The sequence below is a fragment of the Sminthopsis crassicaudata genome, chromosome 2 (genome assembly GCF_048593235.1).
Source record: "Sminthopsis crassicaudata isolate SCR6 chromosome 2, ASM4859323v1, whole genome shotgun sequence".
Taxonomy (NCBI): Eukaryota; Metazoa; Chordata; class Mammalia; order Dasyuromorphia; family Dasyuridae; genus Sminthopsis; species Sminthopsis crassicaudata.
Genome location: NC_133618.1, coordinates 242694882 through 242713485, shown reverse-complemented (window position 1 = coordinate 242713485; position 18604 = coordinate 242694882). Strand labels below are relative to the sequence as shown.

General features: G+C 38.2%; 1 protein-coding gene across 1 annotated transcript in view; it reads left to right on the top strand.

Moving 5' to 3' along the window:
• The window catches only part of BMP7 (bone morphogenetic protein 7), a 96624-nt gene that overhangs the window by 61114 nt on the left and 16906 nt on the right, over positions 1 to 18604 (top strand). Inside the window, 1 exon segment of the mRNA XM_074288669.1 lies at positions 13176 to 13324. Coding sequence (XP_074144770.1) covers positions 13176 to 13324 — 149 coding nt within the window.

Genomic DNA, 18604 nt, shown 5'->3' with positions numbered 1-18604 from the left:
CACCCATGTCTCCTCCCTCCCCAATCTTTGTCTTTTCCTGTGTTTGTATCTGAGGATCTCACTTGTACTTATTTCCTTCAAGTAATATAATTCTTAAATTTGGTATGGCATTAAAAAATGCACAAAATGATGCTTGAAATCTATCTCAGTGTGTTTATTCCCTTGAAGTAGTATATTTGAAAGATCCTAAACTTACTTCACTTCTATTTTGGTCAAGAACTGGAGTCACTAGAGGAAAGGGGGCGATGAGGAAAAAAATGTGAGGAGGGAACTGTCTCGAAGTCCGAGTTTCCCTATCCACCCACCTCTGCAAATGCCCAAAGTGGACAGCTGATCAGCTAGTAATTTTCTTCTGTGGCATTTCAGAGGCTGGTTTTACCCTCAGGGCCAATTTTTTTTTTGGGGGGGGAATCCCACAGATCTTTAAATTGCACCACAAATATGTCCCATAGTGCAGAAATCAGCAGCTTGGCTCACCTCTTGTTATCAGATTTCTTGTATGGATTGAGGCTTAGGCTGAGGGAAGTAAAAGGGCCTCTGGTTTTACAGAAATTCTATGGCCTGAACTCTGGAATCTTAAATCAAGCAAAGAGGTCAGATTTGAAAACCATATTTAAGTCTTCTATCTTTTCTCCAGCTGCCTGTTCCTGATGCCTGCTCAGCTCCCTCTCCTCCTTTTTTTCCCCTGGCTTCTCCAACCTTTCTCTTATTAGCATTTGTGGCCACATGTGTTGGCCAGCATCTTGGCTCTATAGAAAGGAAGGGAAGAGAAAAGAGGGAAAATAGACAGCTAAAAAACTGGGAAATTCTTGGACACTTCAGGACCAGCTCCAACTTATTTGGCTGTTACCAAGTCCCACGGCAGTCTGCTGCATGATTGTAGGATGGGACTGCATGACACATTCTGCGGAGGAGCTGCCAAGGATTCCAGGAGATGTTTTCTGTGTGTGGTTTAGGGCAGAGTTTACCAGCTTAGCATGTTAGTACACATGAGTGCCTTTTGAAGGCCCCAATGGAATGGGCAGCAAATGGGGTTTTCCCCATGACTCTGGCTCCTGCTCCTTCACCTCTGCACCCCATACAGGCTAGAGCCAGGACCACTCCTGTCAATCAGTCTCCCTCCACTCTCCCAAAGCAGAAGCCAGCTGAAGGTCACCTCTGATTGCCAGTATGGATAGTTTTCAGGTCTTTATTGGGTACACTTTGGTTTCCTTCCACTTTATCTACCCTTTATAACAATCAAGTCACGAATATTGTTGAATTCCATTCCTTTCCCCCCTTTTTATTTGGTTTTACTTGTTACAGTCAAATGTATATCCTTTTAAAAAGGCATATTTTTGTGCTTTTTCTTGTCCTTTTTTCTTAACTCTTTTGTTTTTCTGAGCTCAGGCTATAAGTTACTATATAAGACTTTAGGAAGGATGAGCACATATTTCCTTGCAAAAATGTCTTGATACATTCCTAATTCTCTGATGAAAAGGACACTAAAATTTTATTTTGCCTACTCCTGAATTCCTCCTTTAGATAGATGGGCCATTTTGTCTGTTGCTCACCCTCCCCCTCCCCCCCTTTCCCCACCATATGGTGTTTTTCCTGTTTCTCTGTATGGTAATACTGGTATGCTGGGTCATAATTTAAGCTATTAAATGTATTACTTGCCAGAGTGGGAACATAGGAATCAGGACTAGTTCATATGGCTAGGTCTGTTTATGTCTCTGTTAATAGGGACCTAGAAAGCTATTTCTTTGGAGATATTTTGCTACTTAAATAGGTTATTTTCTAATTGGAAATCTTTTAAGGTAAGTAACTTGGGCTAAACCAAAATTCAATTGAGGATCAGATTTATGGGTTTGTTTAAGTTACTTCAGTGCCTAAATGCAGGTTTAAAGAAGGCTCCTGAGAATGTAATGAAGTAATACATCCTGAACAGAATAAAATCAACTCAAATCTACAAAGGGTTCTTTTTAACCTGTTGGAGTCAGAGGACATGGAGGTAAATCCCACATCCTCTTTATGTGATTCTGGGCAAGTCAATTAATTTCTCCCAGTCTCGATTTTCTCATTTGTAGAATGTCTCTTCTAGCTTTGTAACTGCTGTCCTAAGGAAGGCCCTCCTGCAGCAAATTTGTCTATTAGCTTCATGGAGGAGATCATTGTAGGAAAACACCTGAAGAGCATCTGGAATGGGAAAGGAGGAGAAAGAGGAGGAGGAAGGAACCCTGGCTATTTTGTGGATGGAACATTGCTATTCATGCTGGCTTTTCCACCTTCCTCTAAATGACTTAATTTTAGTTTTCCTGGCTTTTTGCTGCTTTAAAGGGGATATGCTTTTAAAACCTCAGACCTGCATGACTCTGTTTTTCCTTATGTCTCCAGGAAGGTGGGCACTATTTTGATATCCTGGTGAGTGTGAGGGGGTGGGGAAGAAAAAGGGAGGGCAGAAAAGGGCATTCCCTGAAATCTCTGGGGAAACCTCGATCCAGCAAAACCCCTCATTTAGCTTGTCCTGTGGTGTTGTGGAGGAGGCATGGAAAAAGCAATGAGTTAGGACTCAGGAAGCCTGAGTTCTAGCCCAGGCTCATGCTACTAAGTCAGCCAGCAGGACTTCAAATCACAACCCCTTCTTTCCCTGGGCTTTGGATTTCCCACTTGTCCAATAAGGAGGCTAAATTCAGTTCTTGTAAAAGGATCACAGATTTTAGCTTTAGAAAGGGCCTTAGAGACCATGTAGTCTCTTATTTTGCAGATGAGATAATGAGGCCCAAAGAAATTGTCCGGCCTTGCAATGCATGTGATAGTATTAGCAGAGCCTTGGATTTGAAATCAAAGGCCCTGCCCAGACCTGACATTCTCAGATTCTGAGCTGGACTAAGGGGGAGGTGGAGAAGAGGTGGAGTGGGGAGAGGTTGACTTGGCTTTCCGGGGACATAGATCTAAGAAATTGAAAAGCTGGCTGGAATTTGACAGTGGATCTGAATATGTATCTTAGTCTGTGTAGGTGGGACAATGAACACCTTTGGTACTTGTCTTTGATCTTTCACAGAGGGTTTCCCCTCCAGGCCTATTGTTTGAAAAGTTTGCCATAACTACTAGCTCTCCAATGGATTCCAGTTTCCCAGACTGACTCAGCCCCCAGCACCTAAGTGTAATGTCGTCTGGTTGGGTTGCCCAGATTGCATCATATTAGTTTAAGGAATTGAAAGCAATATTATTGCAGCAACATGTAGAGCTTTAAAAATGTTTATTTTCCATCTGCTGTCAGCCCATCAAGAAACAAAATGGCAGAGGAGAAAGTGGTTCTAGAGTGGGGACACCGTGGTTAAGGTGAAAGAGTTTAGTGATTAGAACCTGGAGTCTTTGCCTTGGTTCAGAATGGAGAAAACCAGAAGTCCTAGGCTTTTTGAATTGAATTACTATGAATTGAATATTACAATTGAATACTATGCTATTGAGCCTCTTAAAATCCCAGAGGTTCTAGGAACCTTAGATCACAAGCCATTTGCCTTTGACCTGGTCTTAGGGACACAGCTAGATCAAAGTTGTCATCAGCAGAACTATATTGCCCTGCTCTGGTGACATTGACTTGCCATTGTCATTGCTCCCTCATCACTTACATACATACAAATAATACACTACAATGGCATTCTGTAATTGGAGATGATGGATGGATTTCGGCGCTTCTGATTATGTGAACAACCAACAATAGCTACATAGATGTGGGGACTGATCTTCTTGGGTGTTTAAGTATACGAATCCAAGACTCGCCTATTAGCCTACCAGTGGAATCCTTGAATTCGATACTTGTAATTCCATTTCTATCACTTGCTATGGGAATTTGAGCAACTAACTCAATCACTCAGGTCTCATTCCTACGTGATGGTGTCAAAAGGATCGACGTCCCCTGCGGTCTCTTCCATCTGTAAATCTGTGATCCTGTGTAGCTTTTCTTGCATATTGTATATGAGAGACATTTTAGTCTAAGTATAAAGAACTCTGGTACAGAAGAGCTAAGTTCTAATTTCCACTGTGCTACTTTCTAGTTGTATGATAACAAGCAAGTCCCTTTCCCCTCTGAAACTCAAGTTTCCTCAGCTATAAAATGAGGTAGTCAGGTTAGATAACCTCTGTGGTGCATTTCATCTTTAAATTCGTGTAAATCTACACTTTGCTCCCCTTTATACATTTTACATCCAGACAAAATATTCCCCCCTATGCTCTCCCATCTCTGCCATCTCACTTCACTCTCTTCTATATGAATTGTATTCCTTTCTCTCCTTTATCTTTTATATTCTCTAGCTTCCTTCAAGGCTCAGTCTCTGTCCTGCTTTCTACAGGAGGTCCTTTTTGATTCCATTCTTTGCCTTTATCAATTACTCATGCTTTTTCCTCAAAATTTTGAATATGCCTACGTATATGTTGTCTCAGTTCCTGGAGGTTAGGGACTGCTTTGGTTTTGTTATTGGATCCTTGGTGTGGTTATCATAGTTCCTATTACTTAGTATTTTTTTTTTTTAAATAAATGCTTGTTTATTGATTGTCATAGCCTTGAGTACTCCAGGGCTTTACAAAGTGGAGTTTGATGTTAAAAATGACAGTGTTTGAATGTCTCCCAATGAAGGATAGTTAGAGGTCACTTCAGATTCATCAGAGTTAGTCTCTTGGAAAGTGACCCTTGGAAAACAGCAGGTCCTAACAGTAGAATGTTTTGTAATTTGGGCTGGGAGCTCCTTGCCTCTTTAATTGCAGATGTCAGAGAGGAATCTCTTCAGTCCTCAGATCTCAGCAAAAATAATGGTGATTTTTTTTTCCCCAGGTATTCACAGGAAAATTTAACAATTATATACAACTAAACCACCAAACAAAAACCATTCACTTGACCTCATCATCTCTTCAAGTTATCTTTCTCTTTATCTTCTTTTTTTCTTTTTTTTTTGTGGTCAAACTTAGAAAAAAAGCTGTTTAAGCTCTTTGATTCCAGTTTCTTTCTTCTCATTTCTCAATCCTTTGCAGTCTGGTTTTCAATCACATTACTCAGCTAAAAGCACTTTCTCTTCAAAGTTACCAGTGGTCTTACCTGCCATATTTAGAGGTCTTTTTTCAGTCTTCATCCTCTTGACTCCTTTGTAGCAACTGATATGGATGTCCAGCCTTTCCTATATACTGTCTCTTATCTGGGTTTTTCTAACACTGTGTTTTTTTGTTTGTTTTTTTGTTTTGTTTTGTTTTTTCTGCTTCCATAATCTGATTTTTCTTTCAAAGAGTCATTTTTGGTTTGTCATCTATGTCTTGCCCTTTGACTGTAGGCAGCCCCCAAGGCTCCAGCCTGGGCCTTCTTTTCTTTCTCTTCACTCCTTCTTGATCTCTTCAGCTCCTATAGATTCATTTAACTTTTGTATTACTCTGACTCCCAGATCTATAAACATACTTTCCCTTTCAAACTCCATAGCTATATCCCCAACTGCCCATTGAATATTTTCATCTGGATGTCTCATAAGCATCACAAACTCAGGATGTCCAAAAATAGAATTAATCATTTTTACCTTCAAATCCATCTCTTTATTTAATTTTCTTATTTCTGTTGAGGGTACCACCATCTTCTATCCTCACCATCTCTCACATTTATCTCCTTTTAACTCACATAGCTACCCATCCTCTGTTGAGAACCTCACCACTTCTTGACTGAACAATTACTACTTATAGAAAGAATTTAATAATATTTATTGATCACTATATTTAATTAAGTGTTGTTCATAGATTTCTGTCTGTTTCTCCCTGGCCTTCCCAACAAGGTAAATGGAGAATAATTTTGAAACTATAAACAATTTTCATTGTGCCATTTTCTTTTTTTTTAATTATAGCTTTTTATTGACAGAACATATTCATGGGTAATTTTTCAACATTGACCTTTACAAAAACTTCTGTTCTAACTTTTCCCTTTTTTCCCTCCACCCCCTCCCCTAGATGATAGGTAATCCCATGCATGTTAAATATGTTAAAATATATGTTAAGTATAATATATGTATACATATTTATACAGTTTTTTTTTTGCATAAGAAAAATCAGATTTAGAATCATTGTGCTATTTTCTTGTTCAAAAGCTCTTACGGATTTTAAGACTAAAATCACAACTATAGCCTTCAAGGCCATACAGAATATGATTCTTCCAGCATTGTTTCCTAGTCTTTTGGAATTTATACTTTCTAATGATAAAATATGGATTTAGAACTAAAATATTCACAGATATGCACATGTGTATACACACTTACACACATACACACACATATATATATACATATATTTAAATTTGTTGATACTTTTTGTTTTTACAAATCATTTCCAATTATATACACACAAATACATTTTCCTAATGTTTCATTGTTAGAAACATTGTTAAAAAGGATAAGGAAAAAAAAATTAAGCAATTAACATGACAATGTGACACTCTGTACCCAGCCTTCCATTTCTTCAGTGAATGGGAGAGGTATATTTCTTCATCTATTCACCAGAGCCACAATTGAACATTTAGGTTATAGTGGGTCAGCTTAAATTTATTTTTACCCACAGCTTCATTTTCCTGATTCAGAAACCAAGGCCCAAAATATCACGGATAATTCATAGCCCATTTGGGAATTTAAACCCAGGCCATGAGATTTCAATCTAGCCCTCTTTTCATTGTACCACATTGCTGTTGTATTATTTCAGCCTGGCTAGTTTTCTCTGAATCCCTGGATGCTGTCTTGATCTGTCTCTTTCTCTTTTGCTCCTGCTCTCCCAAGAGTGAAAGAGAAGACACCAGAAGAGGACATTCTCCTAAACCAAAGCTTTCTAGCCTTTTAAACTCTGAGGCTGGGCTTATCTCTATTTTTGTACCTTGTCTTTTGCTGATCTTCCTGCCAGGAAACCTACCCAACCCCCATCTGCCCCTTCCCCACCCTTCTCTGTCTATCTAAACCTTGCTCATCCTTGAAAGCCCAGCTCCACCTCAGCTCTGTCACACCTCCAGAGATTCCTGCTCCCCCAAACTCTCCCATCCCCTAAGCAATTAATGTAGCTAAAGCCCTCACTTCTTTTGGCACTTAGTTCTGCCTGGCTCATTCAACTGTCTGGTTTCCTCGAATATATTTTAAACTCGAGAGACAATTTTCTACTCCTTCAAAACTTTTCCATTAACCTAGCACAGAATCTTCCATAGAGTGAGGGATTCACCTGTAGAATTCAAGCAGAGGTATGTTGGAGCCAGATAAAACATATTGTTAAATTCTCACTTTGGCAATTTGTTTTTTGTAACAGGACTTAGTTTATTGTTTTGTTGACTGTGACAGAGAAAATGTAAATAATTCAAATTAACCTATAAGTGTGTTGTGGGCACATTTTGTTTTGTTTTGTTTTGTTGTTGCTATTTTCCAGAGAATTATTTGTACAATATTTACCAGCCCACTTCTGAAGGCAAACAGAAATAGAATGACTTGCCCAGTTACAGTTATTAAGTATTTGAGGCCTGAATTGTACTCGGACTTTCCTGATACTTGGTTGGGTGCTATTAGACATAGGCAGAACTAGGAATTGGGGCACATTTGATTAGGCATAGGGGTGGTTTAAGATGGGGAGTGTGGTACAAAAGATTGTCCTCCCTAGGTTCAGCAGGGTGCTAAGAAAAGACAATTTATTCACCCAATAGGATTGATCTATTTTGCCATGGCAGAGCCAATAATCCCTTCCTCTTTTCTGTCCAGATCAGGTCTAGTTGTGTCAGATGTTGGAGCAGCTTGCTTCCTTGTAGCACAGAGTGGGAACAAAAAAAAAAAAAAAAGAGAAGAAGGGGGTAAAATTGGATAAGGTAGATGGATGGTGGCCCAGGATTAAGTGAAGGAAGTGTGATCATTAATAAATTGCTTCAGAAAGAGTCTCCTTTAGGATAGTGTCTTAGGACAAAGTCTAGATTAACTTGCTTTAGTTAGTTTCTGATGTAGCATGTAGAGATGTTCTATGTACATATACATTCTAGAGAAAAAAGTCATGAGAATGGGCATAGTGGAGAAGGAGATCAAAGGTTCTGTTTGATAGGATTTAGCATGGTAATCTTTGAAAAATGTGTTTTGTGGTACACGATATGAAGTAGACTGCTAACTTATTGCTTTAGACAGTTCTGATGCTTTCTGTTTAGTTGATGGTGCTAGAGGTTAGGGGCTTGTTATTGCTCATCTTTCATTTTTGAAAAGGACCAGTAGAGTGTTGTCTTGACTTGTGCATGAATTGGATTTAAGTAAGACAGAATTGCACAAAGTTGTCAGCTTCACTCTCTCTTTCAGTTATAAAGTCCAGTGGCAAGACATAAGTCAGGACCACTGGCAGTGATCCATGATGCAGCAGATGACCTTAGCATCTTTGATGTTAGAGCAAGCTCAAAGAACTTTAAAGCATCTGCTTCAGTTGCCTTCATGGCCTTTGGAACAAACTGTTCTCATCTACCCATTCTAAGATAATGGGTGAGATGAGTGAGAGGAGCATGTGATGTGTTTATAAAGGACCAGTTCTGGTATAAGGTCTTTCTGAGCTCTCTTCAGAGCTGTTCATCTACCTGCCATTCAACTCTCTTGTGATTCCAAGAAGTTGTAGCATGTACAGTGGCCATATTAAAACAAACCATCTTTATAGATGGGCTATACCAGATTGAGGGTAACCAACAGACCTCAAACCTGTCAGTGTGTTAGGGGGATGTCTACCCCAAGAATGTGAGGACTTCCAAACCTTTGGGGACTTAATCTTGGCATAAAAGATTTTGTCTCTCTTTCCTAAACTCTGTGCTCATTGCCAATCTTTTAACTGCCCTGGCCCTCTCAAACACATTAAAAAAATTGCATATACTTCCCTTCATTTGATGGCCAGAGAAAAGTGAAAGAAGGAAAAAAAGCTAAAAACTCCTAGTCCCCAAACTCTCATTGATTCACAGATGAGTCAACAAATTTGGCCCTCACTTTCATGGTTTGTAATAAAAGAATGTTTAACACCACTTTGGCAAGGCATGCATTGTTTAAAAGGCATAGCTCTGCTCCCCAAGTTGTCATTGTTCTATGGTCCAAAAGGGCTTGTCCAGGGATCTCACATTTTCCCATTTTCCTGTAAAAGTTTCCAGCAAAGTCATCACCCAAGTGTAACTCCTATGTTCTGGCAAGAGATATTGTCCCCATAGAACATCACAGCGTGTCCATTGATATTTTTCAGAATTTTATACAATTACCACTTTAGTATGACAAGTACTTATTACATATCTACTTGTTACAGAATATTATGTAAGGTACTAGGGGCTGGGATGGGGGGAAATGGGGAATGATGCCAAGTTTCAGAACATATGGTCCTTTATTTCACAATGCTTTTAGTCTAGTGGAAAACATCACACACACACACCCACACACACACACACACACACACACACACACACACACACACACACACACAACTATCTGACACCCCACAGGAGAGAGAGATAATCACATTAGATTATGGGGTATAGTGGATAGAACACTGAAAGGGGAGTCAAAAAGCCTTAAATTCAAATCTCATGACAAGATATTTACTGTGTAATAATTAACAAGTTTCTCAATTTTTCTGGGGCTCAGTTTTTTCATCTGTAAAATGAGGACCTTTTTCCGTTAAATCTATGCTCCATCTTCTCCAATAGATTGCCCTATTATCCCTACTCAATTTTTTTTCAGTCTCTCCCAGTCTACTGGCTCTTCCCTACTTACTGCTCATAGACATGCTTATGTCTCACCCATCTTCACAAACTTTCATTTGATCAATTTCTCCCCATTAGTTATCATCCCATATCTCTCTTCACTTTTGTAGCTAAATTTCTGAGGTCCCTCTACGTTGTATCCCCTTACTCTCTTTTCAACTCTCTGTAATCTGGCTTCTAACCTTATTATTCAACAAAACAATTTTCTCCAAAGTTACCAATGGTCTGACCTTTTCTCAGTACTCATCTTTCTTGATCTCTCCATCACCGTTTTCTCTCTGATATTCTTCTTCTCTAGGCTGTCCTAGTTCTTCTCCACCTTATCTGATTTCTTCTTCTCAGTCTTCTTTTGCTAGATGTTCATTCATTCTTCAGATCATTCATTCTGATTAACCACTCACTATAGGTATTTTCCAGGGTTCTATCCTGGACCCTTTTTCTCTTCATCATTACTATTTCACTTGATAACCAAGTGATGAGATAACCTCATCAGCTTCTATCAGTTTAATCCTTATCTCTAAACTGGTGATTCTCTTATATACTTATCTAACACTAACTTCTTTCCTAGGCTTCAGATTAGGAAATCTGCCTTGAACAGGATGTCCCAAAACTAAACTCATTTTTCATCTTTTCTCCAGACTTTCCCTATTACTTCCCTATTGATGTTGGGGGTACCAGCATCCTTCCACTCAGGCTTGCAATGTAGGTATAATCTTAACTCCTCACTGTCTCTGTCCTCTCTCCTCTCCACGTCCAATCTGTTGCCACAGCCTATTGAATTTACCTTTATAACCTCTCTTGCATATGACTCCTTCTACCTTCTGACGTTGCTACCATCCTGGTATAATTTCTCATTACCTCACTCCTGTACTATTTCAATGGTCTGCTGGTTGCTTACCTTGCCAGTCTCTCCTCACTCCAATTCATCTTTTATTTAACTATCAGAATGATCTTCCTGAAGTGAAGATCTGACTATGTTGCCCTTCCCCTCCAATAAACTCCAGGGGTTCCCTCCAGGGGATCCTACAGGATCAAATATAAAGTCATTTGATTGGCATTCAGATCCCTTCATAACCTACCCCCCACTCACCTTTCTAGTCTTTTTACACTAAACTCCTACCCCTACCCCCAACTTTCCCATTCTCCCCTTCCCTGACCTCTTTGTTGTTCTTCAACGAGAAATTCCATATCCCAACTCCAGGCATTTTCACAGGCTGTCCCACATGTCTGGGATGCTCTTCCTCTTTACTTCTTTATTTTTATTTCCTGGTCTCCTTCAAGTTTCAGATAAAATCCCATCTTCCACAAGAAAACTTTCTTGGTCCTTCTTAATTCTAGTCTTTTCCCTCCATTGTTCATGTCCATTTTATCTGGAATTTAGCATGTTTGCATGTAGCTATCTGCATGTTGTCTCTCCCATTAGATTGTGAGTTCCTTGAGACCAGGGGCTTTTTTTCTGTGTTCTTAGCACTTACTATAGTATCTGGCATATAGTAAGTGCTTTATAAAAGTTTATTGATTGACTGACTGATCCTGGGAATTATGGAGGATGTGAAAGAAGAGAGACCAGAGAAGGTTTCATGGAAGAGATTTCATCTGAGTTGGAGCTTAAAGGAGAGAGAGGAATTTAATACATGGAGAGCATTTGAAACATTAGGAAAAATATGAATACAGGTACAGAGAAGGAAAATACAGAATGTGTACAATAGACAAGGAGAATTCTAGTTTTTGTAGAACATAGAGAATATATTGGGGGAAAATAGCATGAAATAAGATTTTAAAAAATGAGGACAGCATCAGATCACAGGTGGCTTTGAATAGCAGGATGAAAAACTTAGCATTTAGGTAATAGGGAGCCATTATAAGACCTTGAGCACTGAAGTGATATAATCAGATTTGTGCCCAGGATAAGCTAATTTGGTCAAAAAGAGAGAGTAAAATTTGCCCTTATAGCAGTTAAGTATTTGAACTGCTGGATGATCATTCACTTTCAGGACTTCCTGTATTACACTCCTTCCTTTTCCCAAAATATCATTTAAGTAAAATAAGAAATAGAAAGTTATGGTCATAGAAATTTAAATTGATTCAAACACATGAGAAAAAATAGTTATTATGCTTAATTGCCCTGTATATACCTGTGACCTGCTGGAAGCTTCAGCAAAAGGTGGGAAGGAAAGGTAAAGATTAAATATCATAAAGTCATCATTTAAATGTCCAAGTCACATCCTATAGAGAAAGCTTATTAAAGGTTTTTAGGCCTTTGTCTCCTTGTGGTTCTGGATATCATTTATTTTTATTTTAATTTTCCCCTTACTTCCAGAATAAAGCTTTTTCATCCTGAAAGGCTGATTGAATTAAAAGAAATTTTTTCCTGAGAAAATAAGGGGGAGAAATTCAAAATATCTTGAGCCTCTGGTGAAAACTGACATCAGCTAGAAACATAAGGAAGAAGCCTTGATGGAAACCAGCTTTGGTTATATAACTGGTAGAAATTTCACTAACATTCATCCTGCATATTAATATCAATTGTGTGTGGATCTCAAAGCACTTGAAAAGCTTTTTTACACAGTGCTTTAGCAGATAAAGAAATTTTGGTTATACCTATTTTTACTATAGACTAAGTGAGACTAGAAGGGATGAAATGACATCGGTAGAACAGTAATGAGTGAGAGCTTGGTAACCTGGACTCTCAGCTCTTATTATTATTATTTTTTAGAAGAGACTGTTCTATTTTTTTGTATCAGCAGCATCTATCAGAATTTCTTCAGGGATAATCTGGCATGGAGAAGGGATCAATGGTTTTGAAGTCACAAAACAGTCCCCAAACCCCAGCTCTGATACTTCCTAGACTGTGTGACTATGAACAGGAATCCTTCACTGCTGATTTCTACTTTGCTTCTGTGTAATGGAAATGACAATGTTCAATAGTTCCTCAGTGAGAAAGGAGCTTCAGAAAGGCCTGTATGAATGCAAGCTATTATTTTTATTATTGCACAGAGTAAGCAGTAAATTGTTGAATGACCTTCCTTCAATGAACATCATAATACTAAGATTTTTTTCTTTTTTTACAAAGTATTTTCTTGAGTGCCTATTTCTTTATTTCCCTTCTCTTTTATTATCAAATGAGGTAACATTTGTAAAGCTAAATTTATCACAGTACCAGACACTGAGTGGGTACTTAATAAATGCATTTTCTATTCCTTTCAAATACCTCCTCTCTTGTTATGGTGAAGAAAAAAAGGCCCCTAAAACTTTCACTGAGGTGTCAATTACTATCTTATCTGTCCCTTTTGGGAAAATTTTCTTTCCCTAGTTTCTTCTACTCTCCTTTAAAGACCCTTTTTATGGCATGATTGTAAATTTCTTGCTCAGTGATCAAACCATTCCTGAATAACCATTCCCCCAGGTGATTCATATTCCTGTCTTCTTTTTCTTTTAGGGATTCAGATTTGTTTCTGCTTGACAGTCGAACTATTTGGGCTACGGAAGAGGGTTGGCTGGTATTTGACATTACAGCCACGAGTAATCACTGGGTGGTGAACCCACAGCACAACCTCGGCCTGCAGCTGTCAGTGGAGAGTCTAGATGGTGAGTTCCAAGACCGTATTGTCAGCAGTGAGAGCTCGAGTGTGTCGAAGAGCTCGAGCCCAGACTAGTTTTAGCACAGTCAATAATCATGTACTTAAGTGGGATCTTTTGAAATGCTTTATGCTTGAGTTTCATTAAGGGGCAAGATTTTTTTTCCCTCAAACAGCTTCAGCATTTTGAGTAGGAATAAAAAGCAATCTCCCCCCCTCCTTTTTTTTTTTCCTAGACTAAGTAAAAGAGTACAAATTTAAATGATCACTTGTGTATGTAAGAGCCATGCCTTTTTTGACCCTTGATTTTTTAACTTGGGTAGAGAATCATTTGAGGAAAATGTAGAGGGATGAGAAAGGGAGACAGGGAAGAAGAATCGGAGGATGGAGAAAAGAAGACCAGGGAAAGGCTAAGAGAAAAACATGTAGAAGGCTTGTGCCATTCCACCCACCTCTTCTCATTGTATGACAGTTCTAGCTAAAGGCATTCCATTTGTAGGGGAGTTCTTAACCTGGGGTCTATAAACTTTTAAAAAAAAAAATTTATAACTGTATTTCAACATAATTGTTTCCTTTGTAATACCACATATTTTACTTCATGCATTTAAAAATATTATTCTGGGAAGGGATCCATGGACTTTATTAGAAGGCTAAAGGCGACCATGACACAAAATAGGCTTAAAATCCTTGATATTTATTTATTTATTTATTGAAAAACCCTTGATTTTTAAGTGGACAAAAAAAGGTCAAGTACTTGCTAAAATACAAATATTGTCCAAAGAAACCTAAGATCTTCCTCACAAGGATTTACTGATTGCTTCCAAAACCCTACCACAAATCTAACAGTGAACAGCTTTCTACAACATTCATCACCCCCTTCCCCCAAAAGTACTAGCACTTAGTCTTAAGGAATCAATGTTCTGTCTACCTCTTTTGGTAGGGAAAGAAGGCCATCTAGTAGAATTCTGTAAACACTTTGCCATGAGCTGATGAGGCAAGCCAGTTGTGAGTAGGATGTAGGTGGGGTTGGTTGCATCAGTCACTCCTCCCAAGAAAATGTATTTCTAATTAAGCTGGGATGGTTCCCAGGTTTGCTTGTGTATGGGTATGTTTTCTCCTTTTCTGTTCTGAGATGCTACAAGGCTTGATACTATGGTGCTATTCAGCAGTGGTTATCCAGAATGATAGTGGTCAAGGCAATAGGGGAGACTGAGAGCTTGGGAAGGATTAAGAAGCAGTCCCACTTTGCTGCCAGTACTACTTCTGAGTAGCTCACTTCTACTCAGTTCATTGCTCCCTACCTATAGCCCTACCATTTGGGAGCCCGGTGCAAGGGTAACAAAGCCTTTTGGATTTACCTACAAGAAGAAACTGAGGGGAATTTACCTGAGAGGGGAATAGGAATGTTGAGTTTGATTCTTGGAACTGTAGCTGCTTATTCTTGCTGAATGTTTAATTAAGTCAATAGCATTTTGGATATTCTACTTTTTCCTCCATCAAGTCTTGGCTCTGAAGGAGGGATGCATGTGTGTGGTTTGGAAAGTACCTAGTTCTCCACAAATGTGAACCTATCCAACTCAGTCATGTATTGGGCAGAAAACAACCCCTGTAAAATTCTGGGATTATCCTCCAACAGAGCTTTTTGACTAAGTTTTCCTAGCTGAAGAGGATCAAGAAAAATCCTTAGGTGAAGGAGATAGTAGTACTCAAATATATGGGATTAAAATAACAACAGCTACAACAAAAATTTAAAAAAAAAAAAAAAACATTTGTTCTCCTGAGAATAAACTATAGGTGGTTGTCTTTGACTCTTGGGAGAAGAATCTGAAGCACAAACAGGTTATATCATTCATATCATATATCAAACAATTCAACTGGGAGGAAAACCACCCACCTTGTCATCCAAGATATATTCTACTGAATTGTGTCTCCACTCCTGCTACATTTCTGGAAGAGGGCATACCACAGGGGCTTACTCATCAGAAGCTTTCCTGGATGCCCTGCTGAGATCTCTTCACTGTGGTCATGTATAATCCCCTTTTAGTCTGGGAGTTGGACTCATAGGAAGAAATAAGTTCCTTTCCTGGCCCAGATTAGCTCTTAGGTTTCATCAGTTCAAGTGATTTGTGAGAGATAAGCCTACATACTTTCCTTATCAGAGGACTCACTCCTTTGATGCCCTAAGAAATCAGCAATAGACCCTTTGAATGCTTGTACACAGAGATTTGGCTCAATCCAGCTCGGGCTGGTTAGCTCTCAAACCCAAGAGATAGACAATCTAATCAGCGCCTGGAAGTTTTATTCTCTGCCAAGCCACCAAGGATGGGAATGAGGATGAACAAAGAAATTTGCTCTAAATTCTGATTAGATTATTTTTTTAATTAAAAAAAAAAAAAAAAAAAGGATTTGATAAGGCTTTGGTGGACCCAGTGCCTGCTTGAATTAGGCCACTTGGAGCTTCTCAAATTGACAGGCACTAGGGTTTTTCTGCCTTTTCCTGTGGGTTGGGCAGGGAGCCTGAATGAGATGCCACCTAAATGGACTTGATCCAAATGGCTGTTACTCCTTCCTGGGCTTCTGCCATTCTGGGTGGCTCCTTGCCCTACTCTTTGGCTAAAGACACAGCATATTTGCTATCAGCTGTGTGATGTTGCTGGTTTGGTTGGCCAGGGGAAACCCTGATCCCAAAGCTTGCATTAGAAATCAGAAAGGGTTAAGAGAAAGGGGGGATATATCTTATGGTCACTTTCTAGATTCTTTCTCTAGGAAGCCTTAGTATACCTGAAAGTTCAAAATGGGAGAACCAGAATAGATGTGATTTATTTATTTATCTATTTATTTATTTATTTTTTATTATAACTTTTTATTTACAAGATATACACATGGGTATTTTTCAGCATTGATCCTTGCAAAACTCTTCTGTTCTAACTTTTTTCTCTCCTTCCCCCCCACCTGCCCCCTAGATGGCAGGTAGACCAATACATGTTAAATATGTTAAAATATATGTTAAGTACAACATATATATATATATGTATATATATGTATAAATATATATATATATATACACATATTTATACAGTTATCTTGCTGTACAAGAAAAATCAGATTTAGAAATAAGGTAAAAATAACCTGAAAAGGAAAACAAAAATGCAAGTGGACAAAAACAGAAAGAGTGGAAATGCTATGTTGTGTTCCACATTCACTACCATAATTCTTTCAATGGCTGTAGCTAGTTCTCTTCATTATTGAACAATTGGAACTGATTTGGCAGAAAGATATAATTTAAAGCATTTGGCTTAATTGTTTTTTGAAAGGAGAAAGAAACTATACTCTTCCCAAGACTGATTCTGGTTAGAGAACCTGGGTACAAATACCACTCTGATACATATTACCTGTATGGTTCTGGGCAAATCATTTAATTTCTTCTGGCCTCTGTTTTATATGCTGTAAAATGGGAAGTTATATTAGATACCTCTTTGAGGTCCCTTCAATGCACATGACACAGTAAGTCCACATATCCATCCATATGGGAAGGTAGGAATAGGATATGGGTTCCCTGATTGCCACTCTACCTGACCCAGCCTATCAGACATAATGGCATCCATATTCATAATGCACAGAATATATCTCTTTCATCATGAAATCTGAATGACAAACATATATTAGAATAGAAGCACAGAGGAAAATGTGTGGATGTAATTATTTAATATGCATTTATTAAGCAGTTATTTATTATGCATTAATTAATGATTAATAAGCATTCATGATTAAGTTTTTAATGAAAACTATATATTCTTGGGTTAGTGACATTTTTTTCTTATATAATAGGTTGCTTTGGTTAGCTACAGAGAGCACCCACATGGCAGCAGCCTTCTTTATAGCCATAAAATTAATTCAAATTACTGCTTCTTATGATTGAGAAAAGAGTCTCATAACTAGGTTGGTATGAAAATCTGGGAATCTTTTAGCAGAGATCTTAAAGAATAAGGTACTATTCCCTTCCCTGTTGTGCTGGAAATGCTTATACCTGAAACTTCTCTGGGGATTTATAATCATTCAGTTCTTGAATTTAAATTACTAGCCACAACACTGTTGTAGGCAGCCCTGCCTGAGCAGAATAGTAAAAAAGGAGTACACAAATCTTTGTAACTAGCCTGTGCTGATTGCCAAGGAAGGATGTGAAAGAAAAAGTAGAATTCTGGTCCTTGGTTTATGTCTAACATGGATCAATCAAATATTGTAACTATAGACAAGCTATTTAACATCTAAGGGCCTCAGTTTCTTCATTTGTAAAATGTGAGGGTGGGTAGGACTGGTTGACATCTAAGATTTCTTTCAGTTCCAAATCTATGGTCCTATGATCTAGTAGTTTATTACGTATGCTAGGGGCATTTCATCTTTGGTGCCTTAAGTTCTTGTATGAAGAAAACTACGAAGAAGCTAATTTCTACTTCACTAAAACAACAACAAACGAACAAACTATAGTTCTAGGATATGTCTTTCCCATAATGATAACAGACAATAAGACTCCTAACTTTCTGAAATTAAGAACAATGACAGCGTTTGATTCATTTTCATCTGCGAGGAAACTGGATGTTGATAAGTTGTGATGCTATGTTCTGAGACAATGAAGTCACCTTGATTTTTTTGAACCAAAGTCTTGATTCAAATTAGAATCTTCTTAAATTTATTGAAAGCAATCTCCTGTATCCTAAAGACAGGTTAGTTATGTATATATGTCTTGGAGAATGAGAGACCAACGAAAACAGTATTGAATTTAGAGGTAGAAGACCGAGATTTGAATCCTACCCCTTGTAATTGCTACCTGTATGATCACTTCCTCTCTAAGGTCCAAATAGTTTTCTGATATATAAAATGAGGTGATTAGATGAACCATATAACCTCTAAGATCCCTTTTAATTCTAAATCCTATGATTTGGTGTTATTGTTTTGATTTACAGATGAAGATAATTTTATATATATTGACTTTCATTTGCAAAACTTTTAAGCATTTGATAAGTAGCCCTTTTATTTATATAGTTAGAATTTCTCTTTGCATTCTTCTGGTTTTCATCCCATCATGATGATAACCTGGACCTGAATTTTGTGGAGAAGAAGCAAAAAATCGAAAGAAGGCATCTAGCTCCAAAAACGATGAGAATGTTGTGAATAGTTGCCCTGAATGGACAAAAGATGTATTGGATTTAAGATCAGATCAGGACCATCATGACTAGATCACCTGACAACTCTGCCAAAGAGGCAGGCAATTGAGTAGAAGAAAAAAAGGAGT